Here is a 26,039-nt window from a genome sequence, read left to right as displayed (position 1 = left end):
GCTATGTTTCTACAGTAACAATGCACCTTCCCCCTAAAGTTGAAACACAGTCAGTAATGGTTTAGTCTCTTGCTGAAAATATCTTCAGCATTTTGTTTGCAGTCAATAATACACTCTCAATATAAATGCAAAACTTGTCACAAAATAATCAGTAATCTATTTTATTTATAATAAAACTCATGTTAATCAACATTAGCTCCATTTTACAGCCACTAAAGGAAATGTTGTATTTGCAGTATGTCACAAGAGGGCAGTATTGGTTTTTACAAAAACAGTGGAAGCATTTCATCTAATGCCCTTTCATAAACATTAGATATGGGCATTTCCAAAAGATTCATATTTTGTTAATGTTTCTGATCAGGGACTTAATGAAACTACATAGATAATAAAATCCTTATTGCTAGAGGTTGCTGACAATTTTAAAAAGGAACTACTTTATTAATCTGTATTTCTGTGAAGCCAAGTGCTCATTATTCCTTCCAGCCCCCCCCCCCCCGCCGGCTGCAAATACCATTACAGTGATAGGACCTCCATTAATGAGAAGACTTTATTCTATTGGGGATTTATCTGAATATTCAATGAGAACTTGTTATGTGCATCATGATTAACATGTAGCTACTGTCTGAGAGTGCTAAAAATGGTCAAAATTCAAGAAAAGCTCATTTCAGAGTTGCAATGGGATCCTCATTCCTTAAGAACTGTTAATCAGTATTTTATATTGCATTTACATTTTATTTTCTGCTGGAGCAAAGAGTCCACTTACAGGACCTCTATATGGATGCCCAGTTGACAGAGCTCCTACACATTTAAAATCAATACTTAAAATTCAGGATTTCATAGCACAGCCCTTACCTTCGAAATGTGGGTGAGGCAATGTCTGGGTATTTTGATCCTGGCTGCCTAAGTCCTGGTGTTCCACAGGCACTGGCAGAGGTTGGGCTGGATTTCGGGGAACTGGATAATGAAACACTCTCAGAATCAGACACCACCACTTTCTCCTTTTCTTTATCTGTCTGATTGATGGTGACAGGACTGGAGCGCCCTGAGCCAATCTTGGTTGGTTCTCTCAGTTTGGTGGTGGCAGCACCTGCAGACTTGCTGCTGACATTAGAGTCGATGCTGCTGGTGCTGGACCTGTGTCCACCTCTGCCGGGAATACCGCTGGTGCTCGATTTTGAAGGGCGCGGCAAACTTCGGTACTGCAGAGTGGTCTTTGAGTTAACATGTAATACTCCGTCATCCTGATTCTGTGATCCATCCAAGCTCGTTTTCCTCCCTGCATTTGACTTGCCACAAATGGCTGTGGATTTGGGCATCTTCCCCAGCGTTGCCGACCCACTTGTTATAGTTGCCCCACTGGAGGTGATTATACCTGAAGATCCCACCCCAGCCTTCTTGAACCCAAAGGCACCAGTAGCAGTCGATCGTCCAATGCCAGAGGGAGGCTTTTTTCCTTCATCCCCACTGCTTTTTCCTGCATCTGATGGAGAGCGCTGGATGGAGGCTCCTTTGAGGGGTGTTTTCACTTTTTCAGAAGCCTTTGCATCATCTGTTTTTCCTAATTAAGAATATATTTTATTTAGGTCTCTGTATTTATAGCTACAGTATCTTAATATCAAGTTATAATTACTACATGCTTGAATTTTGAGATATAAATGAAATAAAAACAGAAACATTGCCATAGATCAATTATGGTCTATATAGTCCAGCTTTAATATCTCTTCTCTGCCAGTAATCGGTACTAGATGCAATATATTATAGATGAGTATCAGGTATTAAGACAGAAATTCTACAGAGGATTTCTAGCTACATGTATGTAATGGGGGATTTATGAAAGAGTTTGAAGTTGAAACTATGATTTTTAGACAACATTTATTTGGTTAGCAATAAAGAAATGAAATATGAAAATAAAATGTTAATAGCAATTAAGAGTTCAGAAATACACTACTTATCTTTGAAAAAATTAACTCGTTTCATTCTTCAGTTTTGATTTAATTGCATATGTTTTCATTGACTTACAGTTAATTTCATTGTGATGATAAAAGTGTCAGTATTATGATTTAATTTTATTTGTCATAATCCTACAGGTTGACACTACCTAATCCATATTTTCCTAGTCTGGCAACACCTCTGATCCGGCATTATTGGGGTGACCCCACAGGATCAGGAGCATTGCCAGGCTTGGGCAGATGGAGCACAGGAGTCCTGGGCTACAGCAGGACTGCTGGGAGGAGACCCTGGCAACAGCAGGGCCACCAGGTAGAGTGCGGAGCTCTAGGTGAGGGGCCACTGGTGAGAGTCTCTGGCAGCAGGAGCTGATAAGCAGACCTGGAGCTCAAGGCATGGGGCCGCTGGGAGAGCCCCTGGCAGCAGGTGGGGCACCAGGCAGAGCGCAGATTCCCTCCCAGGCAGAAGCAGAGCCATGGGGAAAAAGTGGAGCCCTGGTGACAGCAGAGCCATGGGTCAGAGGTGGGGGGAAAAGTGGAACCCATAGGGAGAACAGAGCTCTAGGTAGTAGTGGGCAGCCAGGAGGAAATGTGGAGACCTGGGTGCATTGACTTCCCTTGATCCAGCAAATTTCCTGGTCTGGGACCACTCATGTCTCGAGGAAGCCAGACCAGGGAGGTTCAACCTGTACTATCGTCTCACAATTGTTATTTGTGAGAGTCTGGCCTTACTACTACATTGGTACACACACATGCATCTAGATGATAGTAGTGTTGTGAAATGCTAAAAATGTTTTAAATTGGATTTGGAAACAATCACTTCATTTTACCTTTACAAACACCTTTGCGGTAACAATCAAAACTGTCACTTCTGTCGCCACTCTTTAATTTTGATTTCGAGTAGAGTCCCTACTCTAAGGTCATAAAGACTTCTAAAGACAATTACACTGAGAACTTTTCATTAATATATCAAGTTATTATAACAATTGTATAGCTCATTGGAGTGGTTCCTATTGTGGTGTTAAATTGTCATAAACAGGAATAAATTGTATTATATTTCTCTTATTCTATCCAACTCCATTACTGCAGAAATAGACCTATACATATACAAACACAGTGTATTGTAGACTCCATGTGTGTACCATATGTCCATATATAAATACATACATACACAGAGAACATGGATTTTTAAAAAATGAATAAAAAACATCAGTTTTCTGCAGCACTGTGGCTGCTTTGCTCTGTTTCAACTGGACAGAGAATTCCACCAGCATAGGGGAAATCTTTGGGTGGTACAGAGCAGCAGTAGTAGTCCATATGCCAGCCTACTCCTAGCTGCCAGTGCGGGAGTGTGGCCAGGACCTCTCTGTGTCCAGATGATCTCTAACTGCTGGAATGATCCCAAAAGGGGTGCTGTAGATAAGACCAATTTTCAGCCTCCAATTCACAACATGATGCCAGTCTGGCACTTGTAGCCCATCCCAGACTTGGACTGCAGGGTGCTCTGCTGGTTAAGAAAATCTTTACCAATAACTTTTAAATGGTCTTGAAAAAAACATTTTTTACTAGACAGAGCCATGTGCTAGAAAATGTACTGCACTGGCAGAAGGATGGCCTAGACAATTTAATAGGGGTCTTTTTCATCTTTACATCCTATGATCTTATGATTTTTTACTTCAAAGTAGATTGCCAAAATACTGACACTGGCTGCTACCAGTTTTTAAGAAGCCTTTTTGAGGACTGATACATCTCTGAATCTTTACAAAGTCATTTAGCACTGAAGAAAATGTTTCTTAAAGAGAAAATTATCTTTTTAAAAAGGAAAGAGATAATTCTTTTCTTAGCAGTAAGATACTCTATTTATAGGGGGAAGCTCATGAAGTCCTTAAGCTTTGATTCAAAATGTACACCTTGGTTCATCTCACCTCAGTGATAATGTTATTCCCCCTATACTGTTGTAATCTGTGGTATTGGGTTTTTTTTACACTCTCAAACGCTGTTGATGCAAGTCTTTCTGAGAGCATAAAATAACAGACAGAAAAACAGGAGAAACAATACATTACAATTCCCTGATAAGAAATTATGTTATTCCTATGATAATAAAGCAAAATTCATTCACACATTATATTAAGGGTACATCTATAAATGGTTAATAAATGCTTAACAGATATTTTAATAAATTGTTCATCTATAGTAGAGACTAATAGGTGAGTTAATGGCTTATAATCATGGTTTATAACCATTTATAACTCCTACTGTGGCATGTTTATAACATCTATTATTTTCAACCCCTTACAAGCTCTTTATAAATGTAGCCTTAATAGAAAGAATAAGCCAAGATTCTGAACTAGTAGTTTCTGAGATATTACCCTACCAGGTGTCTTGAGAGCACTTGTCCCAGTTTTGTGTCTGGCTGGGGTTGTTCCAACTTGTGCCGTCATGCCTCTCCTCCAGGACCCGGTCTGTGAAACAGATAGAGATGCTTTCTGCCCTCCTTTCTCACAGTCTTCAGACAGCCCCGAGGGAAGGCCCTTCCATTTGCCACTGCCATCTCCACTGCAATCAAAGTCCTCCTCTGGCTTCTTCAGTTCTTCCGTGCTGCCCCAGTTTTCACTGTCTGTTACGGACCGTTTCTCTGAATCAGTCTTCAGCTACAAGAAATTTACATCACAAGAAATGGTAAATCTCGGGATTATTCAATATTTTCTCAATTTTTAAACCCAAAGAAGAGAAGGTGAATAAAGAAAACTGATTTCTTTGTACCACAGATTATATTACGATTTTTATTATGAAACCCAAATTACTTCAGTCTTCCACTGTAACACTTTATTGTCCATCCACTCCCTAGAGAGTTCACAAACAAATCATTGCTCTGGAAAGGTTTTTAATTTACACAAAACTCAAATCACCAATATGCTGCCAAAGTCTTCACGGTCATAGCTGTAATTCTTTATTCTACAAATTTTACATTGATTAAAATGGGGATAATGTCTGAATAACAGGTATGGATCCCAGAGGATGATAATATATACATAGGAAGATGGGATAAAATGTTATTTGGGTATTCCTATTTCCCTGCATCATTCTCCATTTTGCAGTTAATGGTCTGAGTTCTCTGCTGAGCATAATCTCACTGAAGCCAACATACAAAGGCAGAGAATTCACCTTCATATCTCAATTTGCTGGCAGAGAAGCTACAGAATCTAATACTAAGTCATTGCAGGCTGGGGAGGGTGATGAATGAGGGTGAGGGGAAGATTTAAAATGAGGCCCATATAAGGACATCCCTCCCCCGGTACTCCTTGGACAGAGAATTGTGAAAGGAAGACACATGCACGTGATGTGGGCAAACAGCACCCTCCTCTCCCAGCCATGGGACCTTGGGGAAGGACACAGCAGGGAAAGCCAGCTAGAGACCACAACCATCACAGCAACTACAGACATAGTCCAACCTCTTCCAGCCCCTCATTCACATTGTCTTTATCTCAGTGGTACTCACATCCACACTCCTACCTTCCTCCCCTCAGTTGCTCCTCCTATTCTGGTCCCTTTGATCCTATCTTTTCCCCTTGTCTTTTCACTTAGCTAATTCCTTCTTAAACATCTTCTGTACCCTCAACACCAAAAGAAATGGTGGGACTAACACTATGTTTAGTGTCATCACACTCAGTGGTCCCTCTAAGTTGCAAGGAGCCCTGAGCTTCTGACTAGGTGGAGCCAATTAATCACCTTTGAAGCTGTGCTTCTGGGCATCTTAGAGAGAACCCTGATCACACTGTTTGCTGTCCTTGTGAATTCTCCCTCTCTTCCCCATCTATTGTGTATGGTAGATGGTAAGTCTTTGAGACAGTGACCATTTACTCCTCTGTGTTTGTAGAGTGCATAGCACAATAGGGTTCTGTTTTTGTTTGATCCCCAGACACTATTGTAATAAACATGATTAATAATAATTAGGTGGGAAGTGGATGATTCAGGGCTGGTTTCCCCATACCAGCCCTGAACCAGTTAAGTGTTTGGAAGCTGAGAAAAGGTCAGTGATAGCCCAGACATGAGGAACTTAGACTGGACAAGCAACCCGATTGGGAGATGAAGCATAGATAAGCAGGGTAGACTGGGCTAATATAAAGCCAGAACGGTGGCAACAGAAAGGCTGAGGGGCAATGGAGAATTTTCCAACCCCAAGTGATGCCATTTTGGAAACTAAAGAAGACTCTGTTACATAAAAAGAACAGATACAAAGTATGGGGAAAAGAGTAGAATCAAATTATGATGATTCCACCACAAAAAACAAAGCTGTGGAGGGAAATAAACCAAAATGTTATAACTGTAAGGCACTTATCTGATGAAATAACATTAAGTGAAAATTAGTTACCAGTGAAAGTAGCTGACTGGAATAAGAAAAAGCAGAGGGAATATTGTAAGAGGCAGGAGGTTGAGAGCAGAGATGACACATGAGGGGCAAGTGGCCCCCCAGATTTCTGCATGTGTCAAGATGCCTCTGAAGAGCTTGTTCTGCCCAGGCTGCTGGCTCGTAAGGGAGACTCTATTCTTCTCCTGATGATCCTCACTAGTGACACTTGAAGCTCATTTGTTCCCTATTCTTAGCAGTTGGCCAGACAGGGAATGGGAGCATGGGGATGGGAATGAGAATGTGATCATAGAGGCAGCAACCCTGACAGGTCACCTTTAGTGGGCATGGGAAATGGCTCCATCTGGCCCTCTCGACTTCCTGCCTGGGCCTGGCTTCCAGAGACAAGGGCCTACTGAGCCTGAAACATGTTGATGGGAGGTGTAACGGGAGAAGGACAGAGGTTGAGCAGGTAACTCTGAGAGGCAGAATGTAGTGACTCAGAGCCAGGGGTTGCCAGGGAAGGTGCCAGGAGCTCAGCTGTAGATTGCTCATGTCCCTCCCCTAGATGAGATATCTGTGAGGGCACAGGAGCTTCAGGGAGATGCTGGTGTTGTGAGTTTCCCTGGGCTGGTCCAGAAGCACATTCCCTCTGCTCCTGCATCTCCACCCCACATCCACAAGCTGGCAGGACTGGCTGCCCTGGCCTAGAAATGCAGGACTAGAAAGTCCCCTCCTCTCCCCCCCAAGGCTAGACATCAGGCAGTCACATTGGCACTATTGGCAGGCACAGGTTGTCTACAGCTGTGAGATGGTGCTCTTTTAGATGATTGTACAAACAAAGAACAAGCTGGTAAACTGCTAAAAACTAAAATATAGGAAAAGTTTAAATAAGAAGTTGCAGCTACAAAAGGATTTGACTAAAATAAATGGGGCAATATATGGAGTTCTATTAGAGCTGATTAAAGATGAGATAACCATAAGTATAGGAGAAGGTAAAGTGTTAGTAAGTGACTAATTATTAAATTAAGGAGGAGAAAGTAAGCCATCAATAGTGGTACTGATTACATATGAGGGAGGGACTCTACCTGAGAAAGTAACACTAAGATTTCAGATATTAAACAGCCAAGCCATATATCATCTCTCCTTTAAGGTGTTATAAATGCCAGCAGTAGTTTCTTAAAGGAAAAGAAGTTGTGATAAATGTAGAGAAGAGATTTCCCATGAAAACTGTATGGAAGAAGCAGAGGTCAAATGTAGCAATGACAGTGTCAAAGACTATTTGAAATCAAGTTTGATGTGGGGAGGTGAACCAGCATATACATCAAAAGAAGAGTTGGTTTTGTTCAATACAGATCGAGGAGTCCAAAACCAGAAAAAAAGCAGGAAGAATAGGGATGGCATATTGTATACGCAAATTGGGAATTCTTACATCTGAAATAATATCTGACCATGTATTTATAATGTTGGCATTAAATTGGATCTGGGATGTATACCCAGCAGAAGCAACAGTTATTTTTTCTCATTCAGTCTCAAGGCTTATGGTGATAAAAATGATGTCAGTATAAAAACATGATTTAATCAATGAAGTTATAGTTCTAATAACAGAGTTAGTATGGATGGGAATATAGGAAGCATTAGCTTGGATCCCAGTGCATATTGGAATGGGAATGAAATGACAGGGAAAGCAGCTAAAAATGCTATAAGAAATGGAAGGATTGAGATAGAGATACCTTGAGTAAACAGGAATTCAAAAGAAAAGGACAGAAAAATTTAAATGAAGAATGGGAAAAAAAGCATTAACGTAAAAAGATGTTTTGAATTGTACTCTAGAGTTGAGGATTATGACACTTCAGGGACTGGACAGTAGAGTACTAACAGGCCACTTTGACTTAAACAAAAATCCTTTTTGAATTAAAAGTCATAAAGATATATGTGCTCTGTAGCATGGAAGAAAAATGCATCACCTTCTATGGGTAAGTAAGGGCTTTGAAAAAGAAAGGAAGAAGCTTTCTGAGGAATTCAGATGACTTAAGGGTCAAATACATTATGTGATATGTAAAAACATCAAGGAAATTGAGTATTATTTAAAAAGTGTTGTTACTTTACTTGAAAGACACAGGGCAGAGTGAGAGGCTATAAACTGTGAAGTATTGAGGAATTATAGTTGGTGGCAGCTAAAGAGTATTCAAGCAAATCTGTTTCACCAGAGATAGAGAGCGAGAGAAAGAGAGAGAAAAGAAATGTCATAGCAGTGAAGAAGTCTCCAGCCCTCTTTGTGCAGGGAAGGAGGGAGCTTAGAGAAAGAGTAGGACCCTGGCACACTGGCCCTGAGGGACAGGCATACCCCAGTAAAGATACAGGTGAAGCAGAAAACCTCTGGGAGGCAGACTAGACACAGATTGGGGAGATAGCAGTAAAGTTTTGCCCTTAGCCTGCATGCTGTAGAGTCCATAGGTTGGAACCTGAACCAGTGAGCTGGGCTGGTTTCCCCTACTGACGAGTGGCATTGCCTGGACAACGGTTGCAGTGGGGCTCAGTGATCCAGAAGAGGAAACCACATAGGGACTCGGCCGGAGCGCTGAGTCTTGAAGAGGAAGCTGTAACTACTGGAGCAGAGAGAGGCCAAAGAGTGAGAGAAAAGATAACCAGCTGAGAAACCACAAGGAAGTATGTCAGACTGTAAAGAGAGCAAGTCCCCCAAACTGCCAGGAGGAGACCCCATTTGCAGAGTGAGCACCCCATGACAGTATCTAGTAATCATCAGCTGCTGTTGAAATGTATGGCATTCGAGGCATAAAAATGCAATATTTGACTATGTTAACATAATCTTAGATTTGCTTTTGTCAGGGAAACAGATTTTGTACAAAGAATATGGGAAAAGAACCCAAGCAAATATGCATACAAATGTCACAGGGTGTTTCAGAAGAGAGTTTTTGTTGATGCTGTTGTTACTGAGATGGTAATATTCTAAGAGCTTTCCTCAAAGACAGATTTTTAAAAAGACGGAGAGATACATTTGAAAGCAAATTTCATCATCTGCAAAAGTTCAGAATAAAATCCTTCTTTGAAAGATTTTTGCCACCCTTGCATCCATAACATGTCTGCTAATCTTTTTTCCCCCTTTAAATAAAACAGGCCATTTTCCTCTTCCTGCTGTTGCCCATTTATGCTGCTCCAGTCATGTACATTGACAGCAGCAAAAAGCCCACCATCTCTTTCTTGCTGGTGTATGCTCCCCACCTGGAGTAGAGCTGACATTATGGCTACATGGACATAGCCTGTTGGAACAGGACTCCTTTTCATTTGCACTAGCAGAATCCACTCGGAGCAGTTGGATCACAGGGCATCTAACATTTTACAATTTACACCCTGAAATCCCCTCTGCAGTGCAATGTAGACAAGCCCTAAGTGGCTGAAGGCCAGCTTGGTAAAGATGGAGATAACAACTGGAAGAACTCAGGGGGATTACATTGGCTTGCCATTTGAAGGGACTCTGAACATTTTTTGTGCCCCAGGTCTGAACTTTAAAGACCTCTCTTATCCTGGATCTGCTCAGATAGCAGCAATGCCCAGTGTGACTTATTGTGCTGCTTTTCACGTGAAGATGAGCACTTAGAGTATGTCTGCCTTGTAGCTGGGAGCATGCTCCCCCATGCAAGTAACAGACATGCACTAACTCTGCTCCAGATGGCACACTGAAAGGCATTAAAAACCACAGGTGATCCACCTGATTACAAACCTGTTTAGACCTCCTAGGTGTGTATTTGGGAAGCTAGTCCAAGCTGCCATCTTTGCTATCCTGGCTACACTGCTACTTTTAGTGCACACTCTCAAGCAGAGATAACATTCCTGGTTCTGCACTGGAAAGCAGGCTTCCAGCTGCAATGGATGCATTTCTGCAGTTTTGGAGGTCAACTAAGGTGCTCAAACTTGAGGTCCTCATCAGAAAGATGAGCCATCTGTCAGTGCCTTGCTTATGAAGGCCTCTTGACTGAGAGACTCATTTTCTTCTTTGCCCTCAAGAGTCTACAGTTTCTTAACTTCCTGTGTAATGCTGACAGGTGGAACCAAACCTGGGACCTCTGGAGCAAAGTACATGAGCCTCTACAGCTTGAGGTAAAAGCTAGCTGGCTCTCAACTAAGGCTGCGGTGCAAACTCATTATTTATCTTTGTAAGTGGTCTAAGTGCCACTAGATAGAACAGTACACCACACCCAAAAGCTGTGCGGTTTACATTTTCATGACCTTTGGGGCATTTAAGGAGATGTGAAGAGTCGTGAGATATGTTCTTGGAAGGGGGTTTACCTGTATTCTGCTGATTGAGGTTTATGAAAATAATATGTTGAAACTGTGGAATTTCAACTTGTCTAATGGTGTGATCTTGGGTCAGGAGCGAATTCAATGTTTTTACTTTGAAAATGTAAAAATCAATATAAAATTGCACAGACAAAGCCATGCTTAGGGTACAACAAGCCTAGAGGTTGTTTTGTGCGGGCTGGCAGAGAGGCTTGGGCCATAGCAGGAGAATACTAGTGATGCTTTATCACTCCAAGAGCACACAGCTGCCTCTGGTGCTCCATTCCACCAGACAGGCAGGAACTGAAGCAACTGTTCACCATAAGTGTACGTCTACACTACATGGCTCCGTCGACGGAGCCATGTAGATTTGTTTATTGGGCAAAGGGAAATGAAGCGGCGATTTAAATAATCGCCGCTTCATTTAAATTTACATGGCTGCCGCGCTGAGCCAACAAACAGCTGATCAGCTGTTTGTCGGCTCAGCGCGCTAGTCTGGACGCTCCCCTGCCGACATCAAAGCCCTTTGTCGGCAGCCCCGGTAAACCTCATCCTACGAGGAATAACGGGGCTGCCGACAAAGGGCTTTGATGTTGGCAGGGGAGCGTCCAGACTAGCGCGCTGAGCCGACAAACAGATGATCAGCTGTTTGTCGGCTCAGCGCGGCAGCCATGTAAATTTAAATGAAGCGGCAATTATTTAAATTGCCGCTTCATTTCCCTTTGCCTACAACGCTAATCTACATGGCTCCATGTAGTCTAGACACAGCCTAAGTGGGCAAGAAGGTGTACTCCATGTTGAGCAGGAGGAGTGGCCCACTGGAACCCTTATCCTGGAAGATCTCAGACACCTGTGCTAAGGGAATCTAGAAGCAGCACTGAAAACAGCAGGAGTGCTCAGTGGCTGTCCCAACCGCTCTGGAACACAGGAGAGAAGGTTCCCGCAGATCCATGTCCCTGACATTCTCAAAGGTCATGCTCTCTTCCTGGAGAGGAGCAGGAAAAACAAGAGTTCTCTGCTCCCTTCCTTGACTTACCTCTCCCCATGGAGGAGAGGAGACAGAAGAACAGTATACCTCTGCCCGTCCCTTTCTCCCTATGAATAGAAAAGGGACATAATTTCCCTATGGCTATAAAGTCTATATGACATACTACATGTCATGATGAATGCAAATTGGATTAATTTAAATCACACCATAATTTAGGTGTAAGAGAGTAAGATGCAGTGAGTAAAAATCCATCTACTCACAATTCAACTACATTGCATTCTGTGTTTAATGGAATGCAATGCTTCTTTCAAATAAATAATAGAAAACCAGGTCACATATTCATGATGTCATTGGATGTACTGACACTGAAGATATTTTTCTAGTATGATGCTTCCTTTTATCTATTTGTATTTAAGTACACTTTTCCTGGTATACTATGTACTTGAAAAGATATGGTAAGAGCAAGTAATGAAAAGCTACTTACCTGCGTATGAGCATTTTTTCTGGAAGAGGCAGTAATATTAGAATAAGAGCTGACAGATGAGGTGGTGTTCAGGTCATCTGTGCTGATGTTATCAAGAGTGTCACTGAGGCCACTACTAACTGAGCTGCTGTCATCCCAGCTGCAGAGAAAGAAGGATATCTGTTTATTCACAGAAAGCCAATGGACAGAAAATGTCTTAAAAACAATGCTCTCAATAGTACCTTTTTTGCATAAGTTTTATACAATGAACATTGAGAAATAGTTGCTAATATACAATACACATTCATTTCCCAACATTTCTAAATTAGTCATTCACTCATTTTCAAATGTGGACTGGTAGCCATTTAATTAGTGAAAGACCAGGAGGCCTTTTAAAAATGTAATATCAGCTCTGGGCAGGCACTAGTTTAAGTCATTAAAAGAGGTTGTTTCATGCTTCATTGCAATCACATTCAGTACACTGGCAGGGAAATCCATTAAAGCTACCTGTATTGGTAGCCAAAGCGTTATTAACAGCTTGCAGTACCCTATGGATTTCCAGCCTGCAGAAAAATAAAGGAAATATCTCCTCTCCAGCCTAATCAACTGTCAGCCAGGTAACCAATATTTCTAGTAGCTCAGTTTTCTTCTCAGCCTTTTTTCTGGTGGGTGCTGTGTCATTAAAACAGGATTTTTTGATCAAACAGTTACTGGAGCTGGCTACTTAGGCTATGTCTATACAGCAGCATTATTTTGGAAATAACATAGTCCATGTCTACACTACAAGCAGTTATCTCGACATACTGTCAAAATAATGTTGAGTTGGAGGACTTCTTACTCCAACTCTTGTAACCCTCATTTTACGAGGAGTAAGAGAGGTCAGAAGAAGAGTGCTCTTTCTCGGACTTCCTGCTATGTAGACAGAGCCAAAAGCCAAAATAAGCTATTTTCACTTAAGCTATGCAATCAGCGTAGCTCAAGTTGCGTGGCTTATTTCGGCTTTAGCTCTGCTGTGTAGACGTGCCATTACAGAACAGAAGTTACACATTTCATAGAAACACAAACTATTATCCTTTCTGCTTCACAAGATCTGGAGAGTGGGTGTGGAAGGAGGCAATGATAGCTCTATGGCAAGATCATCCCCCTATTCTCATGCAAGCCCTATTTTTACCATGGAGGGGCTGAGGCGAAGGGAGTTAGGCAAATCCCATCCCTGAGGGTATAACTACAGTGCTGGCTAAAGTCGAATTAAGATACACAACTTCAGCTATGTTAACTGCATAGCTGAAGTTGAAATACCTTAACTCAGCTTTTGGCACTGTGTACACTGCAGGAAGTCAAAGGAAGAAAACCCTCTCCCTTCGACTTCCCTTACTCCTCGTGAAATGAGGGTTACAGGATTTGGACTAAGAAGCCTATTATTTTGAAATTATTTTGAAATAACAGGCTTGCTGTGTAGATGTGCACTCTGTTATTTCAAAATACAGGAGGCCCCCGCTTTACGACAGCCTGATTTATGATCCCCCGCACTTACGACCTTTTCTGTAAGTGCGGAAGGGGAGGAAATCCCCCGACTTACATCCTCGGTTCCGCAGTTATGACGGTGTATGCCACCTTTCATAAGTGCAGGCTTGAGTTACGACACCCCTGACTTGCCATGCTATCCCCAGAGCCAATCGCATCACAAGTCGGGGGCAGCCTGTAACGTGAAATAACGCTGCTGTGTAGACATGCCCTGACAGAAGATTTTAGAGGAAACTCAGTGAAGGAACCTAACAGTGCCTGGTAGCCCCTACTCTACCTGTGCAGTTCTCTGTAGTGTTACAGAGTGATCCTGAGTTATCCATCCTTTGGAGAAAAACCCATACAGTGGAGAAGGGAAGAGTTAAGGGGATTAGGAAAAACTCAGATCTTTCAGCTGAATGTGAGCAACTACAAAACTGCCATCAAAGAGACAAAGGTAGCACCTTCTACTACTCTGAATTCAGTGAACAAACTTCCATGTTGGCCTTGTTAATCAAAGTCTGGATAATTCCCACAGCAGTTTTATTCTTTAATATAGGATCCATCCAGCTCAGTGAGTGTGAAAAATTCAGTCTTATCACTTAACACTTATTACGGAAATTGAATTCACATCAAATACACCCTAGTGATCTTTTTTTTGTCAGGGGCCTGTAGACACCAAGAGTTTTACAAGGCAGACTTTGGAAATCCTAGAAATCGCATCCGAATATATTAAAAAATGGAGCTTGTAATAATAGGTTGAATAAAGCTGGAATCCTGAGGACCTATACTATGTCTAATATTAGAGCAGGGAAAACAATGGAAACAATGGAGACATCTGAAAATTCTTGTTTTTAAATTTATCCCTCTGATACTTGTTTTACATGTGCAACTATGAGGAGTTAAACCCATATATCCATTACCACACTGAAGATTTTGGAATGTGCCAGTTGCAGCTACAAATAATCTAGATGTTGAAGAGATTGGTATGAAGCATGCCATGATCGGACAGAAAGTTCAGTACACTAGTCAGTATCCTAGCAACCTCAGACACCATTATTTTGAATACAGCAATGATAGAGACTCAAATTAGTACAAGAGAAAGTTATTTCAGAAGGGCGAGAGCAGACTACAATATTGCCTATAGTGTAAAGCAGGGGTCTCCAAACTACGGCCCGCGGGCCGCATCCGGCCCGCGAGGCCCTCTCATCCGGCCCGTGGAGACCTTTTTGTCTACGGAAAATCTCAGGTCACTGTTGATGTTAGGGACAACAAATCTAAAGCCAGAAATGTCTGCTATTTTGGCATCCAGGAAACAATTTCACCATTCACACTAATACAGGTGTTCATGTGTAGTGTATCAATGTGTTATTAAATAATAACTGAATAAAATAATATTAAATTAATAATTAAAAACAACATCCATGTTTTGATTGTTTTTTATTTGGACCTCAAGTGTGTAGTCGGCCCCCGAACTGCTGTTTGATAGTTAATGCGGCCCTCGGGCTGAAAAGTTTGGAGACCCCTGGTGTAAAGGATACAAATAAATAAAGCTTCTGCAGCATTGCCATGGAATAGATGGTAAACACGATTTAAGAATGCAGTTTCATATCTGATCGATTGTAAAAAAATGCTGCATAAACCCCACACTGACAGAAAAGGGGTGAAGGAGACTCTAACGGAGACCTACCTCTCTGTCCCTGCCAACCATCCCATGCTTTAGAACAGGGATGGGCAATAATTTTCACATGGGGAGCACTTAATTTTGGTACATGGTCATCGGTCAGCTCCATCCTCTGGAACTGGTGGGGTCTGGGTTAGAAAGGGTGGGCCTGGGGACTAGCCTACTCTAGAGTTGTCTAGAGGCTTTGAATTAAAAAACACAGCAAAGGCTCCTGGCTCCACTGCTACCATGTTTCCTGGCAGCAGCCCAGGATTGCTGCAGCTTTGTAAAGGGTTTTGCCGCTCCAGCCCCTGGCAGGGTAACACTACGACCATGAGCCATTTAAATAGGATCCTACTACCTGAGCCACCGCCTGGAAATTTGGTGGCACTGGTAGCAGGATATAAGTAGAAAGCAGACAGATGAAGTCTGTGGGCCTGATCAAAGTGTTAGGTGGGCTGGATCCGGCCCCTGGGCCACATCTTTCCAAGCTCTGTGTAAGAATGAGGAACCTGCTGGGGAGGGTATGTCTGTTGAAGCTGAAGAAGGAACCCCATGCCAGAGATTTCCCTAGCCCTGGGAAGAGACTGTGGACCCCAGGCAAGCCCAGCAGGGGGAGACTCTTTCAGCTACCTGTCCGAAAGGACTGCAGTAAAGCTGCTATGCAGGCACCTCTGAAGTGAAGGGGTGCTACTGAGCTTGTCTCTTTGTTGAGCCCAAAAGGGGCTTGTTCTCTATTGAATTTGAACTTTTGCTGTTCCCTGCCTGTGAACAAAGCAAGACAGAACTGCAAAGCACTAAAAGGCTGAGGCTTGGACTGGGCTGAGCCTGTGGTGATAAAGGGACCCCAATCCAGCCAAAGAAGTGCAGAGGTGCCCCAGAATGCCTTACGAGGACTTCTATTTGTTTCCACTAGCTCCCATTCCTACTGCCTTTTTTGCCACTTTAACATTGTCTAATGTGGTAGATAGGAAGCTTCACAGCCTATAAAGCCATTATTCCATGAATGGGCAACCTAGGTTAGTGAATGGGCTGCATGAGTGGTCCTCCTTCATCTCAGCGGGCCACAAGATTGTTGTAACCAAGACAGTCTCTTGGGGTAGGGTAGTTTTGCTAGCTGTGTTTGTGTACCTAGAATTCGCAGGGTATGCTGACTGAACCACAGCAGCACTTTTTGATTGGATGCAGAGGGAGCATATGGCTCTCACAGTCAGTGTTGTGCGTAATCTGCACATACCTCAATTCACATACTCTTGCTTTATGTGTTTATCATGTTATTAATACCCGTACAAAAAAAAAAACCAACCAAACAAAACTATGTAGACGGAAACCAGTGGAATCTGGCAACCATACATGTGGGCAATGGTAAACAAAATATCTTGCAGGACACGCATAGAACCCCAGTGGGCCCACCACTACATTATTGAAATCCTACTTGTAAGGCATATACAGTTTGCAGTACTGTCAAGCTCGATAAATGGAAATACCTTTAATTATGGTTAAATATGATCAAACACAGCATGCGCTGGGAAATACAACCAGAAGCAGGACATTGATATATCGTACAGTGTCACAGGCACCACGTTTGAGCATAAAATACTAAGGATAAAACACACCTGTTTTATTAAACCTGGCTTACAGTATTTCCCAATCTAGGCACAGAGCTGGTTAATTAGCAACAATATGATTTCAATCTTTAACTCCACTTTCCTCTTTTCATTACACCTTTGATCTCTTAGATGAAGAAGACACCATAACCGAGATGAAAGTAGGGTCGGGCACCCTGATACACAGCTCTGGAAAGAAAGAGGTCGGGAGTGTTCAGTACCCAGGAAAGGATCAGTTATTGGAAGCCAATCAGCCACTGCATGGGCAGTCTCATCAGCTGTTTCCAGGTGCTGCAGCCAAACTGCTCTCCCCATCTGGCCAATTAGCTCTATGACACGAACCCCTTATTATCTATTTGGTTGGAATTCAGCTGTTTTCAAAGTGTGCAATGGCGGCAGTTCCCAATCTGGCTCTGACTGTAGGCAGGTGAGCCTTTTTCCAGAGAGGGGGAGCTAAGCTGGGAACACAGCCAGTTTCTCAGCTGGCTGCAGGGCTGAAGGGAGACAGTTTGGGTAGGCCAGCAGCTCCATGGCTGGCTGCAGAGGGCTGGGAGGAGCTTGGTGGGTGGCTATGCAGATGGAATACCCAGTACACGTCTCTGGCAATAAAAACTAGGGATGTCAACATGTAGATGACTACATGATTAACTGATAAGCCTGGTCTTATTGGATAATCTTGTCAACCACACACATTCCCTCCCTCCCCTTGCTGCCTCTGATACAGCTGGCTTAGAAGACAGCTCCCCAGAAGCACCGGATCCACCTGCGCCCACACTCAGCAGCATGGGGGGATACGGGGAGGCAGTTGGGATTTGATACACGCGGGGAGTAACTTTCAAGCTGGCTCCCCCCTGAGTGTTGGCTCTGCAGACCCACCTGCCCCCTGCCCCCTGCTTGCTGCTTCCTATGGAGGCAGTGGGGGGTGGAAGGAAGGCAGGAGCTAATGGGGGAGCTGGTTTAAAAGCCAGTTCTCCCTAACACCTGCTTCCCCCTCCACCTGCACTGCTGCCTCTATCAAAGGCAGCAATATGGTGAGGAGGGCAGCGGAGGAGTCTGCCCCCAAAACAGCAGGACAGAGGCTGCTCCATGGCAGCAGACCTTGTCTGAGGGAAGCTCAGATCCCCCCCCCCTACAAACAGGGGCTGCTGCCGCCCCACTCTATTGCCTCTTTACCAAAGGCAGCAGAATGGGGTGGCAGGACAAAGCCAGTCTGTGTGGGAAGCCATTTTATTAACTGGCTCCCCTCACAGCACTGCTCCCTCCTGCCACCCCACACTGCTCCCTTTGGTAAAGAGGAAATAGAGTGGGGCAGCAGCAGTCCCTGTTTGTGGGGGGGGGGGGAGGGTCTGAGCTCCACTCAGGGGCTGCTGCCTCAGCAGCTTGATGTTTTGAATGGCATGAGGGGATGCCGCAGGCAGGGAGGCTGTGGGGTCCCACTGGGCTATGGGACATTGGCAGTTCTGAATATCATGAGAGGCCAGATGTGAAGATTTGGCGGGCTGGATTTGATCTGCAGGCTGTATTTTGCCCACACCTGGTCTATCACCACAGGCTTGCAGGGCTATAGTTTAACTCATTGGGAACCATATAACTTTAAAGCAAGGAACACTAGCTTGTTTTCAAAGGACCCCCCTCACACACACATTTTACCCCAGGCCTGCCAGCTGGGAGATGGGGGAAAAGGAGGCCACTTTCCTGGAATATGGGGTACTGGACAGCACTGAAGGTCTGGTGGGGGGGGGGGAGGCAAACCCTTAGCTCTATCATTTCTGCCTTCAGCACTGCCAGTTCTGGGAGCACGGAACTGGCTCCCCCACACACCTTGTCTAAGAATCTGGCAATTCTGTCAATCCCCTCCCTCACATTTTATTCAGACAGCTCAAGCAGTAGAGCTAGTCAAAACAAAACTAAACACAATTCCCCTTGCACACTCCACGCTCCTTCCGTGAGACCAAGGGAGGGATTGTAACATTACAGTACCTGTAAAAAATTTAAGTTTTTTTCACTTCATACCATAAGCAGTTCAGGAAGAAGGTGTAAAGCTTCAAAATAATCTCAGTTTTGAAACTATATTAGGGTATGTCTACACTACAGCACTAATTCGAACTAACTTAATTCGAACTAAGCTAATTCGAATTAGTGCATCTAGACCTAAAAACTAGTTCGAATTAGCGTTTTGCTAATTCGAACTAGCATGTCCACATTGAGTGGACCCTGAACTGAGGTTAAGGCTGGCCGGAAGCAGTGCCGGCAGGGCATCAGATTAGGACTTAGAGCATGGAGCTGCTGTCTCAGGCTAGCCGAGGGCTGTGCTTAAAGGGACCCGACCCCCACCCCAGACAGACAGTTCTCAGGGGTTCCCTGCTTGCTTGTCTAACTCGATGAGGGTTAGCAAAGCAGTCCTGGCTTGGAGTGCCCTGAGTGCCCACACTTGGCACATCAGAGCACTCGGCTATCAGCCCGGCTGCAGTTGCTGCAGGCTGCCATCCGGGGAGGGAGGTCAATCGGGGGGGCTGCAGGAGAGCTTCCACCCCGAGGAGCCCGTAGAGCCACCCCAGTCCTCCCCATTGGGGGCTCGTACCCCATTCCTCCCTCACCTCCTTCCACTTACCCCTCCCTAGCCCCCCTTCCTGATGCACAAAATAAAGGACACGTGTGTTCAAAAATAGAAACTCTCTTTATTGAACAAAACTCAGGGAGACTGGGAAAAGGAGGTGGGAGAGGGGAAGAGAGAGGGTGGGAGAGGGGAGGGCAACTAAAATGATCAGGGTTTTGGAACAGGTCCCATATGAAGAGAGGCTAAAGAGACTGGGACATTTCAGCTTAGAAAAGAGGAGACTGAGGGGGGATATGATAGAGGTCTATAAAAGCACGAGTAGTGTGGAGTGGGTGCATAAAGAAAAGTTATTCATTAGTTCCCATAACAGAAGGATTAGAGGACACCAAATGAAATGAATGGGTAGAAGGCTTCAAACTAATAACAGAAAGTTCTTCTTCACAAAGCAAATAGTCAACCTGTGGAACTCCTTGCTGCAGGAGGCTGTAAAGGCTAGAACTATAACAGAGTTTAAAGAGAAGTGAGATAAAGTCATGGAGGTTGGGTCCATAGAGTGGTATTAGCCAGGGGGTAGAAATGGTGTCCCTGGCCTCTGTTTGTGGAAGGCTGGAGAGGGATGGCACGAGACAAATGGCTTGGTCATTGTCTTCGGTCCATCCCCTCCAGGGTACCTAGTGTTGGCCACTGTCAGCAGACAGGCTACTGCGCTAGATGGACCCTTGGTCTGACCCAGTACGGCCATTCTAAGCTCAGGGCTCAGGGTCGGGGGTCTCACTGGACCACCTTGATTTTCATGCACACCTGCTCCTGGGTGGTCAGGCTGGCAGCTATCCTGCCCTAGACGGCCACTTTCCTGTGCCTAGTGCGGAGGTCATGGATGAGGTCCATGATGTCTGCTCTAGACCAGGCGGGTGCCCGCCTCTTGCGGACCTGGGCAGGCTCCCGGGAGCCGCCAGCCTGGTCCCGGGAAGAGGCGGAGGGCTGGTGGCAGCGGGTTGCTGGTTCATGCCGTGCTAGGTGCAGGGTCTGCTGGCTGGGTGCTGGCAGGCTTGCACCTGGCATGGTCACCGTAGCCAGCCCGTGCCCCTTTAAGGGCTCCGGGGCCGGGAGGGGGGCAGAAGAGTTTCCCTGGTGGTGGCCAGAGTGGCCACCAGGGAAAGCTGGGGAGGGCTAGCCTCCCACTAGTTCGAATTAAGTGGCTACACAGCCCTTAATTCGAACTAGTTAATTCTAACTAGGCGTTAGTCCTCGTGGAATGAGGTTTACCTAGTTCGAATTAAGCGCTCTGCTAGTTCGAATTAAGTTCGAACTAGCGGTTTGCTAGTGTAGCGCCTATGAAAGTTAATTCGAACTAATGGCTGTTAGTTCGAATTAACTTTGTAGTGTAGACATACCCTAACTGAAGCATGTTCACAAAATCTACATATAAATACCCTTTGTATTTCACAGCTCAACTGTTGGGGAAATTAAGGCATGATCTTTCAGATCACATTTTCACTCTCCTATGGCTTCTCAGTGATGTTTTACACCAGTATATTGATAAGCTCTGGAAACACTTCTGGAATATATGCAGACATCTACCCTACAGACCTTTCAGGGTCTTCACTATAATATGGCTGGAATATTTCTCTGATCTCAGGTGGCCAGATGTCTTCCAAATGTCAGGAGCTCTTGTACAAAATATGTGCCCATGCTCAGTCACAATTATTTTTATTTTATTTCTGTTTCACTCGTCGTAGTTATTTGTTGGTATTGGGTTGTTTCAGCATCTTTCCTTTGGAATCTCTCCAAGTCAGGTTATTCACAGTAGGCTGAAGTTGAACTGGAAGCACACACAGAAGTGTGCTAAGCCATCTTTCCATCTGAGATTCTGCTGAGGATAGTCCATTAGACTAATTATGTTGAAAGATATAATGCTTTATATCCTACAGTAGACTAAGAAATATTAGAGATGGGATAACCCCACAAACTAGATCATGTAAGTCATCTGTCAGTGGAAGATCGTTTTCTTGAATGCATTTAATACATTGCCCAGACTACTTTTAAATTGTTGATGTAACTACATCACTTCTATTATTATAATGCTTCCATTGTTATTTCAAATTCTCAGACATTATCTCCCTATCGACAGGAAAAAAATATGGCTTCTCTAAGGCTTACGTTATCTAATTTCTGGATAATGAATTATCCTGTATATAATTTAGGAATTTTATTAATGATAAATGTTTAGTTTTAGCTTTTATCTAGCAAATGTCTGAGTAAACACTGTGATGAATGTATTATCCTGTGGAAAATTCTCAGGGTTAATACAGCCTTAAGAACTGGTCCAACAATATTTCTTTTTATATCTCATCTATTCCTGATGGATGACAGCAGATACTCACAGTGACTTGTAGTCCTAATTCCTTTTATCCTTCAATACCCTGTTCACTGTCAAACTCATGAGCATTTTAGAGGCTTGTATAAGTATTTTATCTATTTTTTCCCCTTTCTGTCTCTCCTGCATAATTATAAAGGCAGTTGGTAGCACTGTTATTAAGGTTGCCTGACACTTCCCATATAAGATCATGTTTTCAGTTGCTCATAACTTTGCCAAACTATAATTGTTTGGACTGAAAGTTTTCATGTTGGAGGTCTGCCTCAGGCTGACATTTTTTTTTAAAATTCAGCCAAGACCATTCATCTGTTTCCTAGAATGAGACTTGGGAAAAATAGTATTTTGTCCATATTAAAAAACTGCGGTGACCTTTTCTTCGAAAATTTCTTCCACCCACATGCTTTGGAACAGGAACTGGATATTTGGCAAGGGTATAGCGTTTGTATAGATGTGTCTTTTTCTCATCTCATGAAAAAGTAGACAAATAATAGAAACACCTTCCATGTGTGGAGAATTCTTAAATGTTAGCAGCTAAATTCTCCCAAACATTCTCTTTGCGTTGACTATGTGCCCATCTAAGGATGAGTACAATTCTACATGGCATTGCAGCTCTGGACTACTGTAGGCCAGATAGGGCCCAGATCTGGGGCAACTGCACTGACAGCAGGGACACTCTCCTGTCCTATGCCCTGAGTGATCTCTCTTCTGGACTCAAGCAGCATGGAGAAGCAAGATGCCTGATTTGAATAAAGAGAACAGTGGTGGCTGTGTGGGTTAGTAAACCAAACTGAGGATTGGCAAGGTGTGGGAGAGGGTATCTGGGCTGGGTGGTGCGGTGGTAGGGACACTGAGACTGGCTGGACAAGGAGATTCGGACTGAAGGTTAGAAGAGAGACCTGGAACTGGAAGCTAAAATGGAGGGGGGAGGGATCTGTATGTAACTGGATAGACAAGAGGGATTTAGAGCTGGGGAAGGAAATGAGGGGATTCAGAGAGATGAGGAGTCAGGGTTAGGGTTAGGATTAGGTTAGGAGTTAGGGAAACATTGGGACTGAGTGGGCAAGGAGACAGACTGAGACCAGATAGGCATGGGGAAGGACAATTGGCAAAGCAGATTTGACAAAGTAGCACAGTGTGGGAGCAAAACTGGGAGTGGCAGGGCAAAGAAAATGAGTTGCAAGAGATGGGGGAATACTGACCTTCAATGAGAAGCCCAATAATGGAACCTGAAACTTAAAACCAGCTGTCATGAGAAACAGAAAGAGAGGTGTGTGTGACTTAAAGCCTGGATCAAGGAATGAGACAGTTCTGGTGAAAAGCCAAAAGGGGGAATTGAGACTATTTGGGCAAAGAAATTATGGTCAGAGATCTAAGGGCCAGCTGAATGCTCAGCAAGGAGACTGGGAGTAGGAAACTAGAGGGTTACACTTGAGCAAGAAGATTGTGATTGGCTAGATGAGGAGAATGAAATAGGGTGAAGTGCTAGGACTGGGGAAGAGACAGGAGTAGGACAGGTTAAAGAGACACATGCTTCTGGGGAATGGTTAGAAGAGTGTGCCCCTTAGAGCACAGCCCTCTCCAGAGCTTAGAATGAAACCCCACGTTTCTGAGTTGCCACCACTTTTCTGCTGTCTGCAAATAGCTGTGAAACACAGTAACACAATGTGTCTCATTCCCCTTTACTGCTGGTCCACATAAAAGATGAGAAAATACTACTGCTATCAGTTACTCTGTTCACTTAAGTAGCTAAAGTCCATGTAGATGAACTAAAGTTTCCAACCCTGCTGATAATCAATATGCCCTTCCCCAAGTCCGCCGCTGGTCAGTTTCAGCAGTAGGGGTATGTCTACACTACCCCGCTAGTTCGAACTAGCGGGGTAATGTAGGCATACCGCACTTGCAAATGAAGCCCGGGATTTGAATTTCCCGGGCTTCATTTGCATAAGCGGGGAGCCGCCATTTTTAAATCCCCGCTGCTTCGAACCCCGTGCAGCGCGGATACACGGGGCTCGAACTAGGTAGTTCGGACTAGGTTCCTATTCCGAACTACCGTTACTCCTCGTGAAATGAGGTGTACCGGTAGTTCGGAATAGGCACCCTAGTCCGAACTACCTAGTTCGAGCCCCGTGTAGCCGCGCTGCACGGGGTTCGAAGCAACGGGGATTTAAAAATGGCGGCTCCCCGCTTATGCAAATGAAGCCCGGGAAATTCAAATCCCGGGCTTCATTTGCAAGTGCGGTATGCCTACATTACCCTCCTAGTTCGAACTAGGAGGGTAGTGTAGACATACCCTAGCAGACTTGGGGAATCTGTGGGGCAGAGCAGCGCTGAGCGGCTCTGTGGGGCACAGCAGCCTGAGCGGTGCTGTAGGAACAACCGGGCAGCACCCCAGCTGCTCTGCCCGCCCTTCCCAAACTTCGCCGCTGGTCAGTTTCAGAAGCGGCGGACTTAGGGAAGCTGTGGGGCAGAGCAGCTGGGGTGCTGCTGGGTTAGCCCCGCAGTGCCACTCAGGTGCTCTGTCCCAGGCTTCCTCGAGTCCGCCGCTGCTGAAACTGGCCAGCGGCAGACTTGGGGAAGGGCGGGCAGAGCAGCTGGGGTGCTGCCTGGTTGGTCCCGCAGTGCCGCCCCTCACCCCCCTGCTCAGCGCCCGGCAGCACCCCAGCTGCTCTACTCTGTAGCTTCCCCAAATCCGCCACTTGTCAGTTTCAGCAGTGGCAGCAGCTGGGGCGCCGAGCAGGGGGGTGAGGGGTGGCACTGCGGGACCAACCCGGCAGCACCCCAGCTGCTCTGCGTCGCTTCCACAAGTCCGCAGCTGGTCAGTTTCAGCAGCGGCAGTAGCGGACTTTGGGAAGCCGGGGGCAGAGCAGCTCCAATTGTCCTGCTGGCTGGAGCACGTCCAGGTTCCAGTTGGTGCCAGACTATCAGGAGTGCCGGACCACTGGATGCCGGACAATTGGAGTTTTACTGTAGTGCTATTTTGAAATAGCACCATAACAAGAATCTGCAAATAAAACGTGGTATATTTAAATCCCGGCTACATTTGCAATTTCGAATGTCTTCATTTGCATCCCTATTTCGAAATAGGGTGCAAGTGTAGACATACCCTAATAGTTTAGTCTTCCTTAAAGGATTTGAATAGTGTATAGTAAATGAGATCCAGTACAACACATTGAGCAAAACAGAGAAACAAAATATTTAATAGCTCATAGTACCCTTCATTCTGTCCACTGAATGGAGCAAGGATCCTGTTGAAAAAAGAATATGCAAACATATAAATAATAACTGCATCATAATGCCTAGGCACAAAGGGACATGGGAAACCTTAATTATGGCATTGCCTAGCTTCTCAATGCTTGACTTTGCACCCTTAATAATGTTAGGGTCAGCTTGTTTTGTGTGTGTGTGTGTGTGTGTGTGTGTGTGTGTGTGTGTGTGTGTGTGTGTGAATATTATCTATACTTACTTTCCAGTTCTGAGAATTATTTCAAGGTTATAATCTCCATCCAAAATTTTATTTGCCATGTTCCTTGATGCTGTGTAAAGACACTTAAGTGCACTACTATTTCTCATATTTCTCCTTTCATTTCAGAACAATTCAATTCTGTGTCCTATTTTGTATGTTTTTAACTTACACATTTCAGATTGTTAAAAGAGAATTAGGTTTACTCCTGGACTAAAAAATCATGCCAGTTTTGAGGCCAAAAATACCCCTTCTATTTAAGTGAAGACCATAACTTCTGATTTGTCTCCTCTTATTACAGGAGGCAGTCCATTTATACTTCATAAATGCAAAAGAATCAACTGTCTGAAGACAGGAATGAAAAACTTGGTCTCTACACCAGTTAAATGTCCCATTGGTTAGCCTCCAAACCAATTTTCTCCTTGTTTTAGAAGTGTTTGAACAGAGGACAGCTCTGACTAGTTTCCGGTTGTTTTGGAAATACTGTAGGTGCATGACTACATAGCAGGGCTAAAGTCAAAATAAGCTATGCAATTTGAGCTACGTCAATTGCATAGCTTAAGTTGAAAAAGCTTATTTCGGCTTTTGGGGCTGTCTACATAGAAGGAAGTCCAAGAAAGAGCACTCTTCCTTCAACTTCTCTTACTCTTCATAAAATGAGGATGTGACAGACTGGGCCAGGTCTGGGCACAGCTGAGGGCATCCACTTAGGGCGAATTGCTCAAACTCGGGGCTTCTTACAGGCCCAGAATGGAGACCTTCCCAAATAGGCCACAAACCAGTCACACCGAGTGCTTCAGCTGCCAACCTGGCCAGCCAGAAGCCTTA

The 26,039-nt window shown here is 44.3% G+C and overlaps 1 protein-coding gene across 12 annotated transcripts in view; it reads right to left on the bottom strand.

Moving 5' to 3' along the window:
- The window catches only part of NAV3 (neuron navigator 3), an 812,431-nt gene that overhangs the window by 69,813 nt on the left and 716,579 nt on the right, over positions 1–26,039 (bottom strand). For all 12 annotated transcript variants that reach the window (XM_075932274.1, XM_075932283.1, XM_075932261.1 and 9 more), the window contains 3 exons: positions 12,066–12,204; positions 4,321–4,597; positions 853–1,558 (listed from right to left, as the gene is read on the bottom strand). In XM_075932274.1, coding sequence (XP_075788389.1) covers positions 853–1,558; positions 4,321–4,597; positions 12,066–12,204 — 1,122 coding nt within the window. The remainder of the gene's footprint in view (positions 1–852; positions 1,559–4,320; positions 4,598–12,065; positions 12,205–26,039) is intronic.

The sequence above is a fragment of the Pelodiscus sinensis genome, chromosome 1 (assembly GCF_049634645.1).
Source record: "Pelodiscus sinensis isolate JC-2024 chromosome 1, ASM4963464v1, whole genome shotgun sequence".
NCBI lineage: Eukaryota > Metazoa > Chordata > Testudines > Trionychidae > Pelodiscus > Pelodiscus sinensis.
This window is presented reverse-complemented; position numbering and strand designations above follow the sequence as displayed.